This window comes from Scyliorhinus torazame, chromosome 11 (genome assembly GCF_047496885.1).
Source record: "Scyliorhinus torazame isolate Kashiwa2021f chromosome 11, sScyTor2.1, whole genome shotgun sequence".
Taxonomy (NCBI): domain Eukaryota; kingdom Metazoa; phylum Chordata; class Chondrichthyes; order Carcharhiniformes; family Scyliorhinidae; genus Scyliorhinus; species Scyliorhinus torazame.
In genome coordinates, this window is record NC_092717.1 from 119,751,308 (window position 1) to 119,769,366 (window position 18,059).

The following is an 18,059-nucleotide window of genomic DNA, read 5'->3' on the forward strand; positions in this document are numbered from 1 at the left end:
ACAAACCAAAGCTATTTAATCAAATTTATCCTCTTATGGTTTTCTAAATATTTGCTGCATCTATGCTGTAGTTTTATATTTTAAACACCTGTAGAAACCATCACATTTAAATATTTATGGAATAAGTATATTATCTATACCAAGACGAAATGAAGAAAATACTTTTACATGATGTTGTGCTTGATCTCCCATTGTGCTAATGATGCCTGATGCTTTAACATATTCTAGCCACACACACATTTGATAAGTTTCAAACGAAACACCCATCCAGGTGACTAGCTTTTAAATGTTTGCACAGCTTAAGTGCCTCCTATCTCCCAATATCCTTGTAACCCCTTAGATTTTTGTTTAGGTGTTGCCGGTGTTTTGAAGGATCTGTGGCAATTAATACTTGGATCGGCCATATTTCAAATTATTGCTGCTGTTTTATTTGTGGAGGGGAAAGAAAGAAATCTGCCATAACCTCAATACCCCAAACTCCAGAAAACTTGTCCTTTCTTGCCCTTGTTCAAACGGGTAAATATTTACAGTAAAACCTAATGTTAGAAGTTATACCTGTGTGAAGAGCTGCTGTTTTATGAAAACTAATTGTTTTAAAATTTCAGTGTTGCTGTGTGTACACCACACTTTCCTTGGATTTGTGGCATGTCAAATCTTCCTGTAACATTTTAGGCACTAAAGGGGGAGACTCAAAAATCCAATTTGTTGCATTGATTGTCATTTCAGAAACATATGTAATAATCTGCATTAACACTATTTTTGATATTTCCTTAACCAATATAATTTTTGTAATCTTCCAGACAAAAGATCTGACTCTGAAGTGAAGAAGGAAAAGAAAGGTAAGTTCCATCTTGTGCGTGAACTGCTTCTGGCAATAATTATTTTGGGTGACTTAGTAACTGTTGTTTAGGCCACTGAAAATGTGCGTCTTGTTGGTATGCAGATGGTCATGCAGTTGGCTAAAGATGCAGTTCTAGTCTTGTACGGTCATTTTAGTTTGATTTAATCTGACTGGGTGAGAGGCAGTTCCTTACTTAATTAATAGATCAAGATTGAGTACTATAATACCAGTAGGAAATGGGTGTTGAGAATGAACTCTTGAGGTCAGCCAGTTTTCACTGAGTTGGCTTTGTGGCTTGCCAATGTAAATGCTTCAAATTTGACAGCCCCACTTACTCCCTGTGGACAGAGGAAATGAAGGGATGGGACATCTAAAGGCATAAGCCAGAACCAGGATCAGGAAACAAGCTCATCAAGTGGATGCATTTAAAATTGCATGTCTGCTAAAATCACTATTAAACATATGGAAAGGTCATTTGAAGGTTAATATTTTGGAAAATGATTTTCACCTACTTCCTAGAGAATAATTTGCAAAATCAATTTACTTGGTGAATTGAACTATAATTTAGATTTATAAATTAAAATAACACCCAGGGATGGGACAGCATAATAGGTGTTGATAATTATGAATGGATGAGTAGACTGTTTCTAGTAGATACGGGTGAAAAATGAGGGGCCATACAGACAATGGAGCAGACCGTTTTAAGGAAGTAGAATTCACATCCAGGATTAGTGGTTTATACAGACATGATGTCAACTTTTCGAGATTAGATTGAATAGGTGGATAAAGGAAAAAGGGTTGAAGGAGGTATAGGAACAGGTTGTATAAAGAAGTAAATCATTTGCTCACATGGAAGGTAAATGTCAACCTGGAAAAATTAGGTTGATTGGCCTGTTTTCCCTGTTGCAATTTCTATGTTTACACAGGTAAACATTAACTGGGGAATCTGTATCTCCAGATTGTCATTCTCTTGCCGTTATTTTTGAGATTTGCACAGATATTGGGTCCTGCACTGTTAATACAATTACTGACTCTATAAATTTGGCAGATATTGTTTGAGGTGGATGGTTTAACTAAAAGGGAAATTTTGCAAATGCCTGGAGTTATTTGAAATGTTAAACTTGCAATCTTTTTACACTAGATGGCACTGTAAATTAATGAATGACTGACTTATACCCATTTTGTGCTTGATGTGTGCAATTATATAATCAATTTCTTTTTAAATGGTAAAACTAATGGCCCAAACTTCTGATGTTCAGAGCAGCGATCTCTTCTCAGGATCCTGCAGCATTCCTGGCGTGTGCACATGTGCTGTAATTGGCCAGGAAGTTTAAACTTCCGATGGGCTGATTTGCACCGCCTGGGGACCCTCTGTGAAGGTCTCCGACACTGAGCTCCGGGTCAGAGACATGGGCCAAATGCACAAGACTCACTTGAAAAGTTAACCCTAGACATGTTACACCATTTAACTGTAGTGTAACTCCAAGACTAACCAGCATAACTGATCTGCGCACCACAGCCAACCCTGATCTGACCCATTCCGAACTGACCTGACCTAACCCCTTCAGTCATAATCGATCAAGGTCTCCGAGTTCCCTTCCTAAAGCCACCTCCGCCGTCTCCTCCTTTATGATCCTCCTTTTCGCGCTTATAATATGAATCAAGATTTCAGCCATTCCTTGTAAACTCTTTGGCACAGTGTCAATTTTTACTAATGCTTCAAAGTTATTTTAGTGTTAAATTTTCTGTACAAGTGCTTGTTGGGTGAGTGGTATCAAGAATCTGGCCGCTTACATACAGTATCTAACCTTGCCACCTTTTCTTTGAAATATAATTTTACATTACTATGTACCATGCAAAGTAGTGGACAGTGAAGAAAGGTCTAAGCAACATAATAATGCCAAGTATGAAAGACTAAACATTTCATGTTATGACCCTTGCTTTTTAAATTGTTACGGTTATGCAACTGCTGTTTTAGATCTTTTCCATTTGGAAGTGGTATGCTAAGTGATTGCTGTACCGGATATTATTTGTCATACTGAGCATAATCAATATAGTAAAATAAATAAGGTGGTACTGCTGCCTTCTGTATACACAACACAGAAGATGGATTTCACCAAGAACAACTGCAGGAACTCAGCATTGACAAACGGGCAGTGATTTTTTGATTTCCTCGCCGCATTTGTTCCAACTCTGAAATCTGGCCCATAGCAACCCCTGGGTGATATTACTGAGCCATCTCCGTTCCTTTAGTGTTGATCCCAGGGGATTAGCGTCCATGAATTAACTCTAGCAGTTACACCTGCAAACTTGGTACAACTATCCCAACAGTAGGCTCAGATGAATAAAATCTGCATTTTCTGTCAGGATAAAGAAATTGGATTGGTCCTTAATGGTGGAACAGGCTCAAGGGACTGAATGGCCATTGCCTGCTCCTATGTTCATGTATGTCCTTGAAGACTTCCTGTTATGCACTATTTAAATCTCTGGTATTTCAGGAAGAAGATTTTCATACAGTTTACATTCCTTATATGTGAACCTAGGCAGTAAATATTAGCAAGTTATTTGACCATCGGGACACGAGTTATTTGATTCTCTACAGACATTTGTAACATTACATATTCTCTTCCTTTGTAGCACGAGTCACTGTCTCCAGATTCAAGTGCGAACCCTGAGATTTGTTCTTCCACCCCCTCAACCTGAGTGTTCTGTGGGTATCAGAACCACAACAGGTGCTGATTCACCCACTGATCCATCACAAGAGCAGTTGTTTTTCACGTTTCTAATTTTAAATTTCGTTACCTGAATTTTGTCTTCACAGATTTTCCTGAAGGACAATTTTAACATTCGTTTAATTTGACCCAGTAAACATACTTGAGAATATTCTTGAAGTTGCTTTGCTAAATGGGTGAATTTGAGAGTACTGCATTTTGAATTGTTGAATGTGAATTAAAAAGCAACTCCCTCCAGATTTATTTGCATTATAGTTTTCATATTTTGTCCCCAAGAGTTTCCAGTGGTTAGCTTAGCAAAGTATAAAATAATTCTGAGCTGTTACAACTTCTGAAAAGTTACCTTTTTTCGAATGTTGACATCATTAAACTCCAGGTTGAAAATGGAGAATTGTTGGGCTGAGTTTTCCATCTGGAGTCGGGACCCCAACATTGAGACCATGAGTGGTCCCAACCTCAATGGTGTCCACTTCCCACACACCTGTGTGATTGCCCCAGAGGCTACCAATAATTAATAGGGCAGGATGGGTTGCACAGTTGGGAGGACCATTGCAGCACCCAGGATTGTAGGCCGCTGGCAGCCTCAGCTGGAGAACCAGAGAACTGCTCCTGCAATGGCTGTAAGTGACGCTGATGCATACAGAACTCTGGGTACAAGGGAAAGAAAATAAATTGGGGTTCCTACTTGAATTTGTAGGCAGTGGCTGGTGCAACAAAGGAAGAGCATATGTAATATTACACAAATGGTGGATTCAAGATTGAGTCTACAGGCCTTGGAGGTTCAACCAAAACGTAGAACTTTATTTAGAAGATGTTAACACTACAGGCTGCGATGTTAGACTGCCCATTTGTCTGCCCAAACGGCCGATGGTGTAATCTCCAATGATGTCATGCAGTCGTTTTCTTAAAGTGCAGCTATTCAGCTACAAGGCTGCTTGTGAGGAAACACTGAAAGCACTGACGACACCAGTATAGAATAAACTGGCCCAGTGCTCGAAGACTTGCTAAATAGGATTAATGGGTGCCACCAATGCAAGTTCAGGGCATCGAGGATGGAGGTGCCCTTGGAGAAACGTCTAAAACTTTAAGTGTGGCATAGCTACCAGGCTATCATTGGGAGGAGGAGCTTCTCCACGGAATGGCTTGAAGCTGTGGATGTGTCTTGATGTTCACTGCAGCTCCAGCAGGGATTCAAATGAGGCATCAATGGTGCCCTACCCCCAGACTAGACACCTACTTTTACAGAGCTGGCAGTGTCTGCGCACAGTACAATACAATAATAATCGCTTATTGTCACATGTAGGCTTCAATTAAGTTACTGTGAAAAGCCCCTAGTCGCCACATTCCAGCACCTGTTCGGGGAGGCCGGTATGGGAATTGAACATGTGCTGCTGCCCTTGTTCTGTATTACCAGTCAGCTGTTTAGCCCATTGTGCTAAACTAGCCCCCAGTAGACTCACTAAACAAATCCTTAATGGCATAATTGACTGCCCGCCTTGTTGGAGCAAGCTTCTAACTTTCTTCCTTGGGAAGTTCCAGAGAACATGGGTCAAGGAACAGTCATAACACAGTTCCCACTTTATTTTCTCCATGGAGACTCTAACCTTGTCTCCATGACACCAAGAACATTCAACTCATTATTTCTAAACCAGATCTAATTTTGAGGGATGTTTTCTTCTAAAGTTTCCATATATTCTGTCAACATTTTATAGATAATTATTAGTACAAATTTTAAGCTGTTAAAGATGATCTGAAATGGCATTACCTAGTGTTGAGCGAGCCATGTAGACCAATTAAGGGCAGCACGGTAGCACAGTGGTTAGCACTGTTGCTTCACAGCACCAGGGACCTGGGTTCAATTCCCGGCTTGGGTCACTATCTGTGCGGAATCTGTATGTTCTCCCCGTGTCAACGTGGGTTTCCTCCCACAAATCCCGAAAGACGTGCTTGTTAGGGGAATTGGACATTCTGAATTCTCCCTCCGTGTACCCAAACAGGCGACTAGGGGATTTTCACAGTAACTTCATTGCAGTGTAAATGTGGGCCTACCTGTGACACTAATAAAGATTATTATTATTATTGTTTAAAATCTGCTGATCACTCATTTGTATTGAGTAGGTTGATCTTAGCTGGGACAACAGTAAGGCCACTGTACTGAACTAGATGGGTAAAAGTTAGCTTGGGTCCCTATTCCTGATTCATAGCCTACGATTCTAGCTGAAGATTAGCTGTAATATGGCAGTTACATTATCAACAGCACCTCGTCTTTATTCATACATGAAGAATTCTAATTTGGGAAGGTACCAGAAGCTTTTCATTGTGCCATAGCCCCCCTGCTATTCTGTTAATGCTGCCTGGCTGCTGACAGTAGCTGATAAATGATGCAAATCACACATCAGAAAATCCATCAATCATTTTAAAAAAATATTGTCTTGGGATATGGGTAACATTGGCAAGGTTGTATTTATTGTTCATTCTTGTGGTGGGTAGTGATGGTTGGTTTTCCCCTAATACCTCTGTAAATTTTCATGGTATGGTGCTTCCACAAGGATGTTCGACAGGGAATTCTATGATTTTCCCCAGTGATGATGAAATGGTGATATATATTCATTGTGTCTTGGAATTGAATGTGTTCCCACGGCCTTGCTGCATAGGTGTTGCCAAATAGTGTGAGTAACGGATCTAGGGCAGGATTCTGAAGGAGGCAAAAATCACAAGTGAATTGCTTCCACCTGAAGAGAAAGTGGAAATCTAATGGCAAACCAATGTTCACTGTTTAATCTGCTATTAGCAAACAAGGAGAAACATTGGCACTGAACTCGAGACTAGGTTGCCATGTTCTTTAGTGGAGTTTAACCAGGAAGAATGTCTTAGTTCCATAATTATAACTGAGAAACTAATTGGGAGGAACTGTTGAAAGCTGTCTTTTGAGGGGGTAAGCAAGAAAAAATTTAAAATAAAGTTTAAAAAAACAAGGATGTAACATTCAGGAAAATTATACAAGCTGAACAGCTACTTTCCTGAAATGAATGAATCTATCAATTCAAATGAAAACACAAGAAAGAGGTAGAATGTAGAAATACTAAAGACAGACTGGATAGGAACATGCACAGGGATTTGCAGATTAAGTTTAAAAGACAGGAGATGTGAAAAGACACCTTGGGGAGAAAAAAACAAGTGAAGAAACAAAGTACAATAAAATGTTTACTTCAGTATCACCCCTTTCTAACATCCTATGGACTAACATCCTTGTAGGGAGTTTTGCTAGTGCTGTTGGGGCGGATGAGGGGTTGCGATATGGAGTGGAGGTAGAGGAGCGGGTGATGCACAACAAAATATACAAAAAAAAACACGTGCATCTGGAATGCAGAGTGATCATAGACAAGTTGAGACAAGGGTATGGCAAGGCTGGTTGGTGTTTATTTTAATGCAAGGAGTCTTGCGAGTTGAGGGTGTGATTAACACAGGCATTGTCAAACTCGGGGGCGCGACCCGCTCGTGGGTCGTGGGCGGGTGTCGGGAGGGTCGCAGAGCCATCCATCGCCGTGCTCCCGATCTCACAAATCCGCATGCAGCAGCCGGCTTTTAACTATGCCGGCTGCAAGCGGCCTTCAAAAAGGCCACGACCATATTTAAAAAATTCGGTCACACTGCGCATGCGTGCCCGATCATCAATGCGCATGCGCAAAACTATGCGCGTGCGCACCGATGATCAGGCACGCATGCGCAGTGCAGCCGCTTTTTTTTTTTTTAATATGGTCGCAGCCTTTTTTTTTTTTTTTTTACAATGTCGGGGGGCCAAATGGACCTACGGGACAAAGGGACCATTGGGGCTAAAGGGACTCAAAACCATTTCCTCCATTTTTGTCAGCAACAAGGTAAGAGAAAATGGTGGGTCGCGCAGATCAGCCAGCGTGGGCCACGAATGTCGGCCTGCGTGGGTCGCGAAGGTCTGCTGCGTTGGGTCCAGAAGGTTGGCCAGTTGGTAAAAATGGGTCCCCGGAAAAAAAGTTTGAAAAACACTGGATTAACACATGGGAATATGATATGATTGCTGTCACAGAGACAAAGCTGAGGGAGGGGCAGGACTAGCAGTTCAATATTCTGGGGTATAGAATATTCAGGCAAGTCGTAAGCTATATGGGTGGAACTTCGAAACAAAAAGGGGACAATCATTGCTGGGAGTATACTCTTGACCCCAAAATAGTCTTGGAGAGAGGGAAGGGCAAATATGTCGACAAATCTCTTGAGAAATTTAAAAGTAATGGGGCAATAATGGTAGAGGATTTCAACTTCCCAATATTAACTATATCTAACTGTTATAACCTGCCTACTGACGATTGGCTGGGGACTAATGACTATCCCACAATCCTATGGGAGTATGAACTTCCCCAATGAGGGGGGCGGAGAAACTCCTACTATAAATAAGCTGGCCAGTCCAGGAACCAGGGGGGAGGAGAAGGTAGCAAGGGAAGTTACTGCTACTGTTATGTATATATGGTTATAGTAAATAAACGTTATTATTTTGTATCCTTAAAACTCGTGCTGGATTCTTCGGGGCCCTTACAAAACTAACATTGCTACAAATAAAATTATGGATCCTTTTTGGGAGTGGGGTCGAAGACTTGTACAGCCCAGCAATGTAACCTTAGCTTGCTATCAACCAACCTTACCATCAGCCCACCAACAAGCAGGTTTAAGATGACCGATCTAGAGATAAGTGATACTACCTGGAATCATTTTAATTTACTACTTACAATATTGCTTTTTGGAAGTATCCAATAAGCTGCTCTTTGAGGACGATAGTGTAAAAAAATTACTATTATTTTGAAAAATGAAATAGTTATGAGAAACAATCTTTCACTATCTCTCATTTATTTGTTTTCTTAAGAAAAAAATATTGTAATACTCTGTTTCAATGCCTGTGCTTTTGAAAATTGTTTTCTCCTTTACTGTGGCTAAGTTATAAATTTATAGATTAATTTACTGTAAATCTCTCCTTCACTGCCCTGGATCTGTACAACTGTTCCATTTAGCTTATAGTACTTGTTCCCAAGCTAACAATTTTACACTTGTTTTCGCACAATTGCACTTGCACCTACTGTCCAGATTAGTTGTCTCGCTTCCTATCTTTAAATCGTATACAAACCTGATGTTTTTGCTTATGGTTGCCTGGTCTCTAGATAAAAATGCTTGGAGTAGATTTTCAAGACTATCTTGAATTCATTGGGTGCGAACATTTAAACCTGAAACTATCCCCATTATTGCTACTTTCTGTTTCCAGTGTTGTCTCCACACCATACTTTGAGTTGGGATTGCAGTTTCCAATGTAATTTGTTTCTCTATGTTTTTTACTCTGGAGTTAATAGATTTCTTGGTTAATTCCTGCATGCATGACAGAGCAGACAGTGAAGCCATTGACCTATGTGGGACCAAGTTTCTGATATAAATTGTAACTTGTTGCTTTTTTGAATTCCAATCTATGCGCTTTTGGAATTGTGGACATCTCCCTCTTATTGGACATATTGGGCGGGATTTTCTAATAATGGGGCTATGTCCCCACGCCGGTGTGAAAATCGGCGCCAACCACTCCGACGTAAAGGTCCCCAAAAGTGAGAAATTCTCCCCTTCCTAGGGGGCTAGGTTGGCGCCGGAGTGGTCCATGCAGCTCCAGCCGCGCGGAACGGCCCGCACGAGTTTGCGGATGCACGGAACGGCCGACTATTTCCACGCATGCGTGGGGGTTCCCTTCTCCGCGCCAGCCCCTGGGCAATATGGCGGAGCCCTACAGGGGCCCGGCGCGGAGGAAAATAGGCCCCCACAGAACCAGCTTGCCCGCCGATCAGTAGGCCCCGATCATGGGCCAGGCCACCGTGGGTCCCCCCCCTCCAGGACAGCCCCTGCAGACTCACCTTCCAGGTCCCGCTGTGTGGGACCTGAGTAACCGGCGCTGGCGGGACTCGGCCAAACTCGTCAGCCACTCGGCCCATCGGGGCCTGGAGAATCGCCGGGGGGAGGGCACTGTCAACGGCCACCGACCGACGCGGCGGGAATCCCACTGGCGCCTGAGATTTGGCGCCGGAGAATGGGGAAGCCGGCGGCAGGGTGCGATTCTCACGTCCCCGGGGATTCTCCGACCCGGCGCCGGGTCCGAGGATCCTGGCCATTGTCTCTTCCTCTTCATTGAAATTAAGCAACTTTCAATTTTTTGATCCAAATTGGAATGGAATTTAAACCTACTGGTGAATTTGAATTCCCACTGTAAGTAGGTCCTGATCAGTGAAATGTAGTGCCTTATTCAAATTTCATTGGATTTAATTGCATGGGGGTTTTTCAAATGGCAAAGTCACAAAGCAAAGAAAGGGTCAATTTCAGATTCATTCCCATTTTCCAGCAAGATCAGATTTAAAAGCCCAGGACGGTTAGGTGTTCTGAGCCTCTTGAATCCAGTTGAATTTGAATGTTAATGCTCAAGTGGTTACTGCTGCTTGAGAAGTGGAAGTCCAAACAAGTGGATGCAATAAGTAGGCAGAACCAGTCCCCACTGCAGCCAAATCATACAATTATGTGCAGTCGATGAAGTGGTTGGCAACTAAGTCAGATATCCTGATGGACGTTTTCTCTGTAGGCAGGAAGGCAATCTTGTGCTTTGCTCACATTTCAGTTGCATGAAGTTCTATAAATATTTTAATGCTCTACAGGTTTTTTGTGTTTCTGTATTGCAGTTTCACTTAAAATTGCATAATTTCAACTGGATAGTTCAAACTTTCATTCAATGAAAAATGATTTCAAATTGGGGTATGCTGCATGTTTATAAAATAAATTCCTAATTTTTGTAGCTCGCATAATGCAAGACTGTACATCCTAATTGCAGAAAATGAGTGTTTATATGCTTTCTACAATGTAATACTTCAGTTCAGTATGTTTAAATTGATCCTGTTAATTTTTGGGGTACTGTGCGTGACTAATATCTGATTACTTGCAAGAAGATCTCCACATACTTTTACCTCCTAGGATTTGCCAGCTATCAACTAACATATCAGTCAGTTTCAATGTGGCTTCTGACCTTGGCTCATGAAGGCTCATCTGTCAGTGTTGTGCTGTAAAGCTCATTTTTTAAAAAAAATCAATTTTAGTGACATCGTGTCTGCAGTATAGTAAGATGCTGGATGATGAAATTTGTGATTACAAAAACATTGTGGAAAGATAGTATGCAAAAGGACCGCTGCTGACATTAGATTTTGATTTGAATATCCTCTGGTACATAACACAGGAACTCCCTTCCTAACAGCACTGTGGGTGTACCTATATCACGTGGAATGCAGTGATTCAGGAAGAGAGCTCATCGCCTTCTGAAGGACGATTGCGATGGGCAATAAATGCTGGCATAACCAGTGACGCCCACATCCTGAGAAAAAATTAAAACAAAATTATAGGTGTTTCATGAATTTCTCTTTCATTCACAGGATATAGACATTGCTAGCAAATGTCAGCATTTATTTCCCACCCTGATTGTCTTTGAAAGCTGCCTGTTTGCCAGCTGAGCAACTTGCTGGACTAGGAGGGAATTAAGAGTCAACCTTGTGGAGCATTTGACTCCTGAATGACCCTCTTATAGACAGATCTGATCTCTTCACAATTGTCTCTATTGAGTAGCATTACACTCCTGTATGCTTCACCCGATGCCTGTGTCTATATATTTACATTGTGTATTTATGTATACCCTATGTTTTTGTTTCATTTATGGAACGATCTGTCTGGACTGTACGCAGAACAATACGTTTCACTGTACCTCGGCACATGTGACAATAAACAAATCCAAATCCAAAATGCTCTGCTGACATTGATGAATGCCATAGTCTGATAAGGTAAAGAGGTGTAACCCTGTCCCCTGCACAGCTCCTGTAGCTGTGGTACGAGAAGATCACATCAAAGACAAATCTGCTGACATAGACCGGCATTCAGGTATATTCTAAGTAGATGGAATCTTTTAAGTATGACCCTAGAGAAAGCCTTGCTTTTGTTTTTGTATAGTGGAATGCTTTTGATGTCTCAATTTTCTGTAGTAATGAATCTATCTTCCAGCGGAGAAGATTGTAAAGGTATGTGCTTGCACAGTTCAGCCCCATCCTTGCCCAGTGCCTTTCTGTTCATTTGGAGGCCCTCTGGAGCTCACGTCATGAAAATTCTTCATCTAACTCATCCGCGTCAGCAAGTTACCATGACAATCAGGAGAGCAGGTCTTTACAAGATTTGGGGTAAAATTGGCTGTCCAACGAAGCTCATCGGTCTCCTCCATTCCTTCCATGACTGCATGCATGTCACTGTGCAGTTTAATGGCTCCACGTCTGACAGTGTAGGGGTGAAGAATGGAGTCAAACATGGCAGTTTATTAGCTCGCAGTCCGCTTGGTATTTTCTGCTCCTGAAATTTGCCTTCCATAAAGATAAGGTTGGTCTCTCCTTGCACATGATGATAATCTTTATTATCACAAGTAGGTTTACATTAACACGGCAATGAAATTACTATGAAAAGCCCCTAGTCGCCACATTCCAGCACCTGTTCAGGTACACACAGGGAGAATTCAGAATGTCCAAATTACCTAACAGCATGTCTTTCGGGACTTGTGGGAGGAAACCGGAGCACCTGGAGGAAACCCACGCAGGCACATGGAAAACGTGCAGGCTCCGCACAGACAGTGACCCAAGTCGGGAATCGACCCTGGCGCTGTGAAGCAACAGTGCTACCCACTGTCCTACTGTGCCACCTGTTAGACTGCAAGTTCCACAATCTATCAAGACTGAAAGCAAATACAGAAACTCATCATTTCTCATCTACTTTACACTGACAATGTTGCACTAGTCACCCACACAGTGTTACAAGGACTCAAGAACTGCCTCTCCCTTGCCTGTAACTTGTTCTCCCTGACTATAAGCATCAAAAAAAACATGGCATTTCAGCCACTGATCACATTAAATAACACCCCACTGGTAGTGGTTAGCAAATTCGGCTACATCAGGTCCACGATGACACAGTCTGGCTCTTGATGCAGATCTCGATCGTGATAGGACAAAATCATGAATGGAGCTGTGCAGCAAGTCAAAAGTGTCCAAGCAGACCACGCACAGCTTTAAATTACCGCACCTCAGGGTTAAGCACGTAACAAAATCACCCACACACTCTAAACAAAAAGGAAATGTTGGCAAGGTCAACAGATTTCCTTACCCAAAGGACATTCATGAATCCTGTGTGTTTTAATTGATTGGTTACATGGTTACTGTTAGTGGTCTAACATTTTGTTCCATATATACTTATTACCTGAACTTAAATTTTGGAGTGGTGAAATTGGGCTTGAGTTACTAGTGCCACAACGTAACCACTATGCCACAGTCCCCAATTTGGGGGAGGGGGTGTGTTGCAAAAATTAAGGGACTGTAATTCAATTCCAGCCGGGCAGTAGCAGATTGGCTGCCCAGTGCATCCTTAACCATTTTGTTTCTGGTTATTGGAGAGAAGAATATACTATGCTCCTGATTCACGGTCACTGGTTTTGTGCCATTGTGAAGTTGAATTTTACTCTGGGTTTCATAAGGACAAACAAAAGTGTGCTATTTAATGTATTGTACAGTGTTCTAAATTCTACCTCCAAGAGCTGGTGGTGTATATTTGCCCACTAGGTGTGCTTGTATTCCGTGAGCCTGAAGCAGACTTTTGAGAATGAGAGGTTATAATGGAATAATTCCAAAGCAACCTCCCAGTAGCCACCAGGTCACACCTGGAAGACCCACAGAGTTTCTAAAATAAGGGAAGCAGTGGTCCTTGCAGATGGGTATGATCACAAAGGCAGCTAATGGCAGTTGACCTCCATTTGTTGACCCACACAAGAGTTGGAAAGATAGGCTAAATGCAAATTTATCAGCTTTGAATAATAGTGAAGGAGATGGCAAGAAGGAAAGGTTATTCTTTCCAAGGTGGTCAAGATGATGGTGTAAAAGATAGGGATGAGACCAAAAGACCAACATGTTATCGCTGTTACATAATTGGAGGTATGAAGGTAAATTACTGGAGGTCAAATCTTAAATCAGTAGCACTAAATAGCAGAAATTTGCAGAGAAAGCTTCAATGTTTTTACAATGGGAATAGATGGGGATGGAAAGGATTATAAACGGTTTATATTTGAAGAGGACATTGCTATATTTTGTCCAAGAAAGAGCCTGGAAAACCAAGGGAAAAAGATATGTTGAAGTTTTTCACTTACACTCAGCAGAACACATCAGGGGCGGGATTCTCCGACCCCCCCCGCCGGGCCGGAGAATCGTCTGGGGGCGGCGTGAATCCTGCCCCGAAGCCGGCTGCCGGATTCTCCGGCGCCAGTTTTTTGGCAGGGGTGGGAATCGCGTCACGCCGGTTGGGGACCGTTGGCAGTGGCCCCCCCAGTGATCCTCGCTCCGCGATGGGTCGAGTGGCTGCTCGCTTTTGGCCAGTCCCGCCGGCGTAAATCAAACAAGGCCCTTACCGGCGGGACCTGGCTCTGCGGGCGGCCTGCAAAGTCCTCGGGTGGGGGGGAGGGGCAGGAGGATCTAACCCCGGGGCGGGCCCCCCACGGTGGCCTGGCCTGCGATCAGGGCCCACCGATCTGCCGGCAGGCCTGTGCTGTGGGGGCATTCTTTCCCTCCGCGCTGGCCTCTAACGGGCCGCCATGGCCGGCGCGGAGAAGAACCTCCCTGGCCATGCGCTGGGATCACGCCAGAACATGCTGGTGCTCCCGCGCATGCGCCAACTCGCGGAGGCCCTTCGCCGCCGGTTGGCACAGCGCCAACCCCTCCGGCACAGCACCAACCCGCCGGCGCCAGCCTAGCCCCTGAAGGTGCAGAGGATTCCACACCTTCCGGGTGGCTCGACGCCAGAGTGGTTCACGCTACTCTTTGACGCCGGTACGGCCCGCCTGCCGGATTCCGGAGAATCCTGCCCCAGGAATGCTGGCGTGATGGGGAATGAACAATTTATACTGTATGAAAAGAGAATGCTGATTGGTTTGCAAATTAATTCTGATTGGTGCAAGTATTCCATGGGGAATGCACCAGTTGATGATGACAGGGGCTTTGAGTTTTGAAAGCACGTGCTGGTTGGGTACAGTCTGTACTTTGCCCATTGCAAACAGCAGCTGGGACTGCTGTTTGATATGGTTCACCGGTGTTTTGGACCTAGCATCACATTAGCACTGAAATTTCTGTACTACATTACTTATTTGTGTGAATGGCAGAATATCTTTTTGGTTTGATGAAAGCATCCTGATGGTGGTGAATGCCACTTGTGATGCGGCTACATAATAGCTAACTTCAGCTAACTTCACATATTACTCAAATTTCTGAGATACCTTTCCCTTCCAGGGTAATCTGAGGTGGACTGGGCACTTTTAGGTGAAAATGATGGTCTTGGGCCTGTTCATGAGTGTGCTTGATATGCAGGTATTCTCTCCCACGATCTATCACAAGCCTACACTCACTGACCAATACATGTGTATGACCAGCAGGACCACGACGTCAACCTCCAGAAATTTCTCCAAACTGCCCAAGCCCTCAACCTCACTTATAACAAGGAGAAATGCGTTTTCCACACAACCAGACTAGCCATCCTCGGCTATGTCGTGGAAAACAGAGTTCTAGGGCCGACCCCGACTATATGCGCCCCCTCTTGCAACTCCCCCTCCCCCACTGCCCCAAGGCCCTGAAAAGGTGCCTAGGGTTCTTTTCCTATTACGCCCAGTGGGTCCCCAACTCTGCGGACAAAGCCCGCCCACTGATCAAGGCCACCATCTTCCCACTGGCGGCTGAGGCTCGCCAGGCCTTCAGCTGCATCAAGGCAGATATTGCCACAGCCGCGATGCACGCGGTGGATGAGTCCGTCCCCTTCCAGGTGGAGAGCGACGCGTCAGAGGTCGCCCTCACCGCCACCCTTAACCAGGCGGGCAGACCAGTAGCATTTTTTTCCCGTACCCTCAACGCCTCTGAAATTCGGCACTCAGTCGAAAAAGAAGCCCAAGCCATCGTGGAAGCTGTGCGGCACTGGAGGCACTACCTCGCTGGTAGGAGGTTTACCCTCGTCACCGACCAACAGTCGGTAGCCTTCATGTTTGATAATACACAGCGGGGCAAGATCAAGAACGATAAGATCTTGAGGTGGAGGATCGAACTCTCCACCTATAATTACAGTATAGTGTATCGTCCAGGGAAGCTCAACAAGCCCCCAGATGCCCTGTCCCGCGGCACGTGCGCCAGCGCGCAAGATGACCGACTCCGGGCCATCCACGATGACCTCTGCCACCCGGGGGTCTCCCGCCAGCCCGCAACCTGCCCTACTCCACCGAGAAGGTCAGGGCCATGACCAGGGACTGCCAGATCTGCGCGGAGTGTAAGCCGCACTTCTATCGACCAGATAAGGCCCACCTGGTGAAGGCATCCCGGCCGTTTGAGCGCCTCAGTATCGATTTCAAAGGGCCCCTCCCCTCTACCAACCGCAACACGTATTTCCTAAACGTCGTTGACGAGTTCTCCCGCTTCCCCTTTGCAATCCCCTGCCCCGATATAACCGCAGCCACTGTCATTAATGTCCTATATAGTGTCCTCACCTTGTTCGGTTTCCCCACTTACGTCCAGTGACCGGGGCTCCTCGTTTATGAGCGACGAACTGCGTCAGTACCTGCTCTGTAATGGCATCGCCTCGAGCAGGACTACCAGTTATAACCCCCGGGGAAACGGACAGGTGGAGAGGGAGAACGCGACTATCTGGAAGGCCGTCCTCCTGGCCCTACGGTCTAGGAATCTCCCAGTTTCCCACTGGTAGGAGGTCCTCCCCGATGCGCTCGTCTCCATTTGGTCCCTCCTTTGCACGGCCATGAACGAGACCCCTCATGACCGCCTGTTTGTTTTCCCCAGGAAATCCACCTCCGGGGTCTCGCTTCTGTCCTGGCTGAAGATACCGGGCCCGTCCTACTCCGCAAACACATAAGGAGCCATAAGTCCGACCCCCTGGTTGTGAGGGTCCAGCTCCTTCACCAACCCCCAGCACGCATACGTAGAACACCCCGACGGCCGACAGGATAAGGTTTCCCTCCGGGACCTGGCACCCGCAGGTTCCACCACCACCTAACCCCTCCAACCTATGCCGACCAGCCTCCACACCCCCTCCTATACTCCCTTCCCACAGGAACGAAGCTCCAGGAGACACGCTCCTGGAGTCCACGTCTGTGCCCGCACCGGCGAGTTCACTACCGATGCCCGCACCGATGAGTTCGACACCCGGGCCAGCTGCGATGCCAGAGCTCCGGCGATCACAGCACACGATCAGGGCGCCGGACAAACTGAGCCTGTGAACCCTTCACCCCCGCCAGACTTCATTTTTTAACAGGGGGTGAATGTGGTGATCGTATTATACTAACCATTCACCACTGTATTACACTGTATCATGCTGTTGCCCATGTGGGCTCCACCTATGGACCATTGTACGATGCTACACAGAATGTACCATGTTGGTTCCCTTGTGGACTCCGCCCCCTTGAGGGGATGTATAAAGAGCAGCCGCCCTGTAGGCGGACCTCACTAGCAGAGCAGTCGCAGGCAGGCACTGTTCTAGTCGATTAAAGCCACTGTTCACTTCAACTGGGTCTCGCGTGAATTGATGGTCGCATCAAACAGGTCACGCACGGTGACAATGGAAATAAAAGGCACCGAAAACAGCCATTTGAGGGCCCCCAAACAAAGGAAAACCCTGGAGTGCAGGAGTGCATCCCGGAGCAGGGGGGGGGGTGGGGGGCATTTACAGTGACAAGGATGGTTTCGGACCAAGGGGGATTGTATGTCATGGCTAGTGGTGTCCTGGTAGGGGTACCGGTGGTCCTTGTAAACGTGTACACTCGCAACTGGGGAATGCGGAATTCATGAAGAAAACCATGATGGAAATCCTTGACATAGACACACGCTCATTGGGGGGTGGGGGGGAATCTTTAACTGTGTACAGGACCTATGCACAGGCAGATCAAATTCCAAGGCGGGGGAAAAAATCGAAACATGGTAAAGGAATTGAATGTTTTCATCAGGGCAGTGGATTCAGAGGTTCACACACCCAAGGGAGAAGGGTCGTCCTTCTTGTCCCAGGTACACAGGGTATATACTAGGATAAGCTTTTTTGTAGTGGGGAAAGCTGTGCTTCCAGTTGTAGGAGGAGCTTAGTACCCTGTAATCGTAATCACCGACCATGCTTCACTCTACATGGATGTGAGGTTGGAGATGCCCAGCACAACGCCCCCGCCTGGCCGATCAGGCATTCTGCGAACGGATGTCGCAGGACATAGACGGGTATGTTACCAACAACAGTCTTGCCCTCCACGTTCTGGCACTGAAGGCAGTGATAAGAGGCGAAATGATTACGTACAAGGTGCACAAAGATAGGGAGGCTAGGCAACAGTTGGTCGACTCCATACTGGAGGT

General features: G+C 45.2%; 1 protein-coding gene across 18 annotated transcripts in view; it reads left to right on the forward strand.

Annotated features, from left to right (window-relative positions):
- Window positions 1-18,059, forward strand: part of unm_hu7910 (un-named hu7910) — a 275,063-nt gene that overhangs the window by 189,086 nt on the left and 67,918 nt on the right. For all 18 annotated transcript variants that reach the window (XM_072467698.1, XM_072467699.1, XM_072467685.1 and 15 more), the window contains one exon: window positions 801-839. In XM_072467698.1, coding sequence (XP_072323799.1) covers window positions 801-839 — 39 coding nt within the window. The remainder of the gene's footprint in view (window positions 1-800; window positions 840-18,059) is intronic.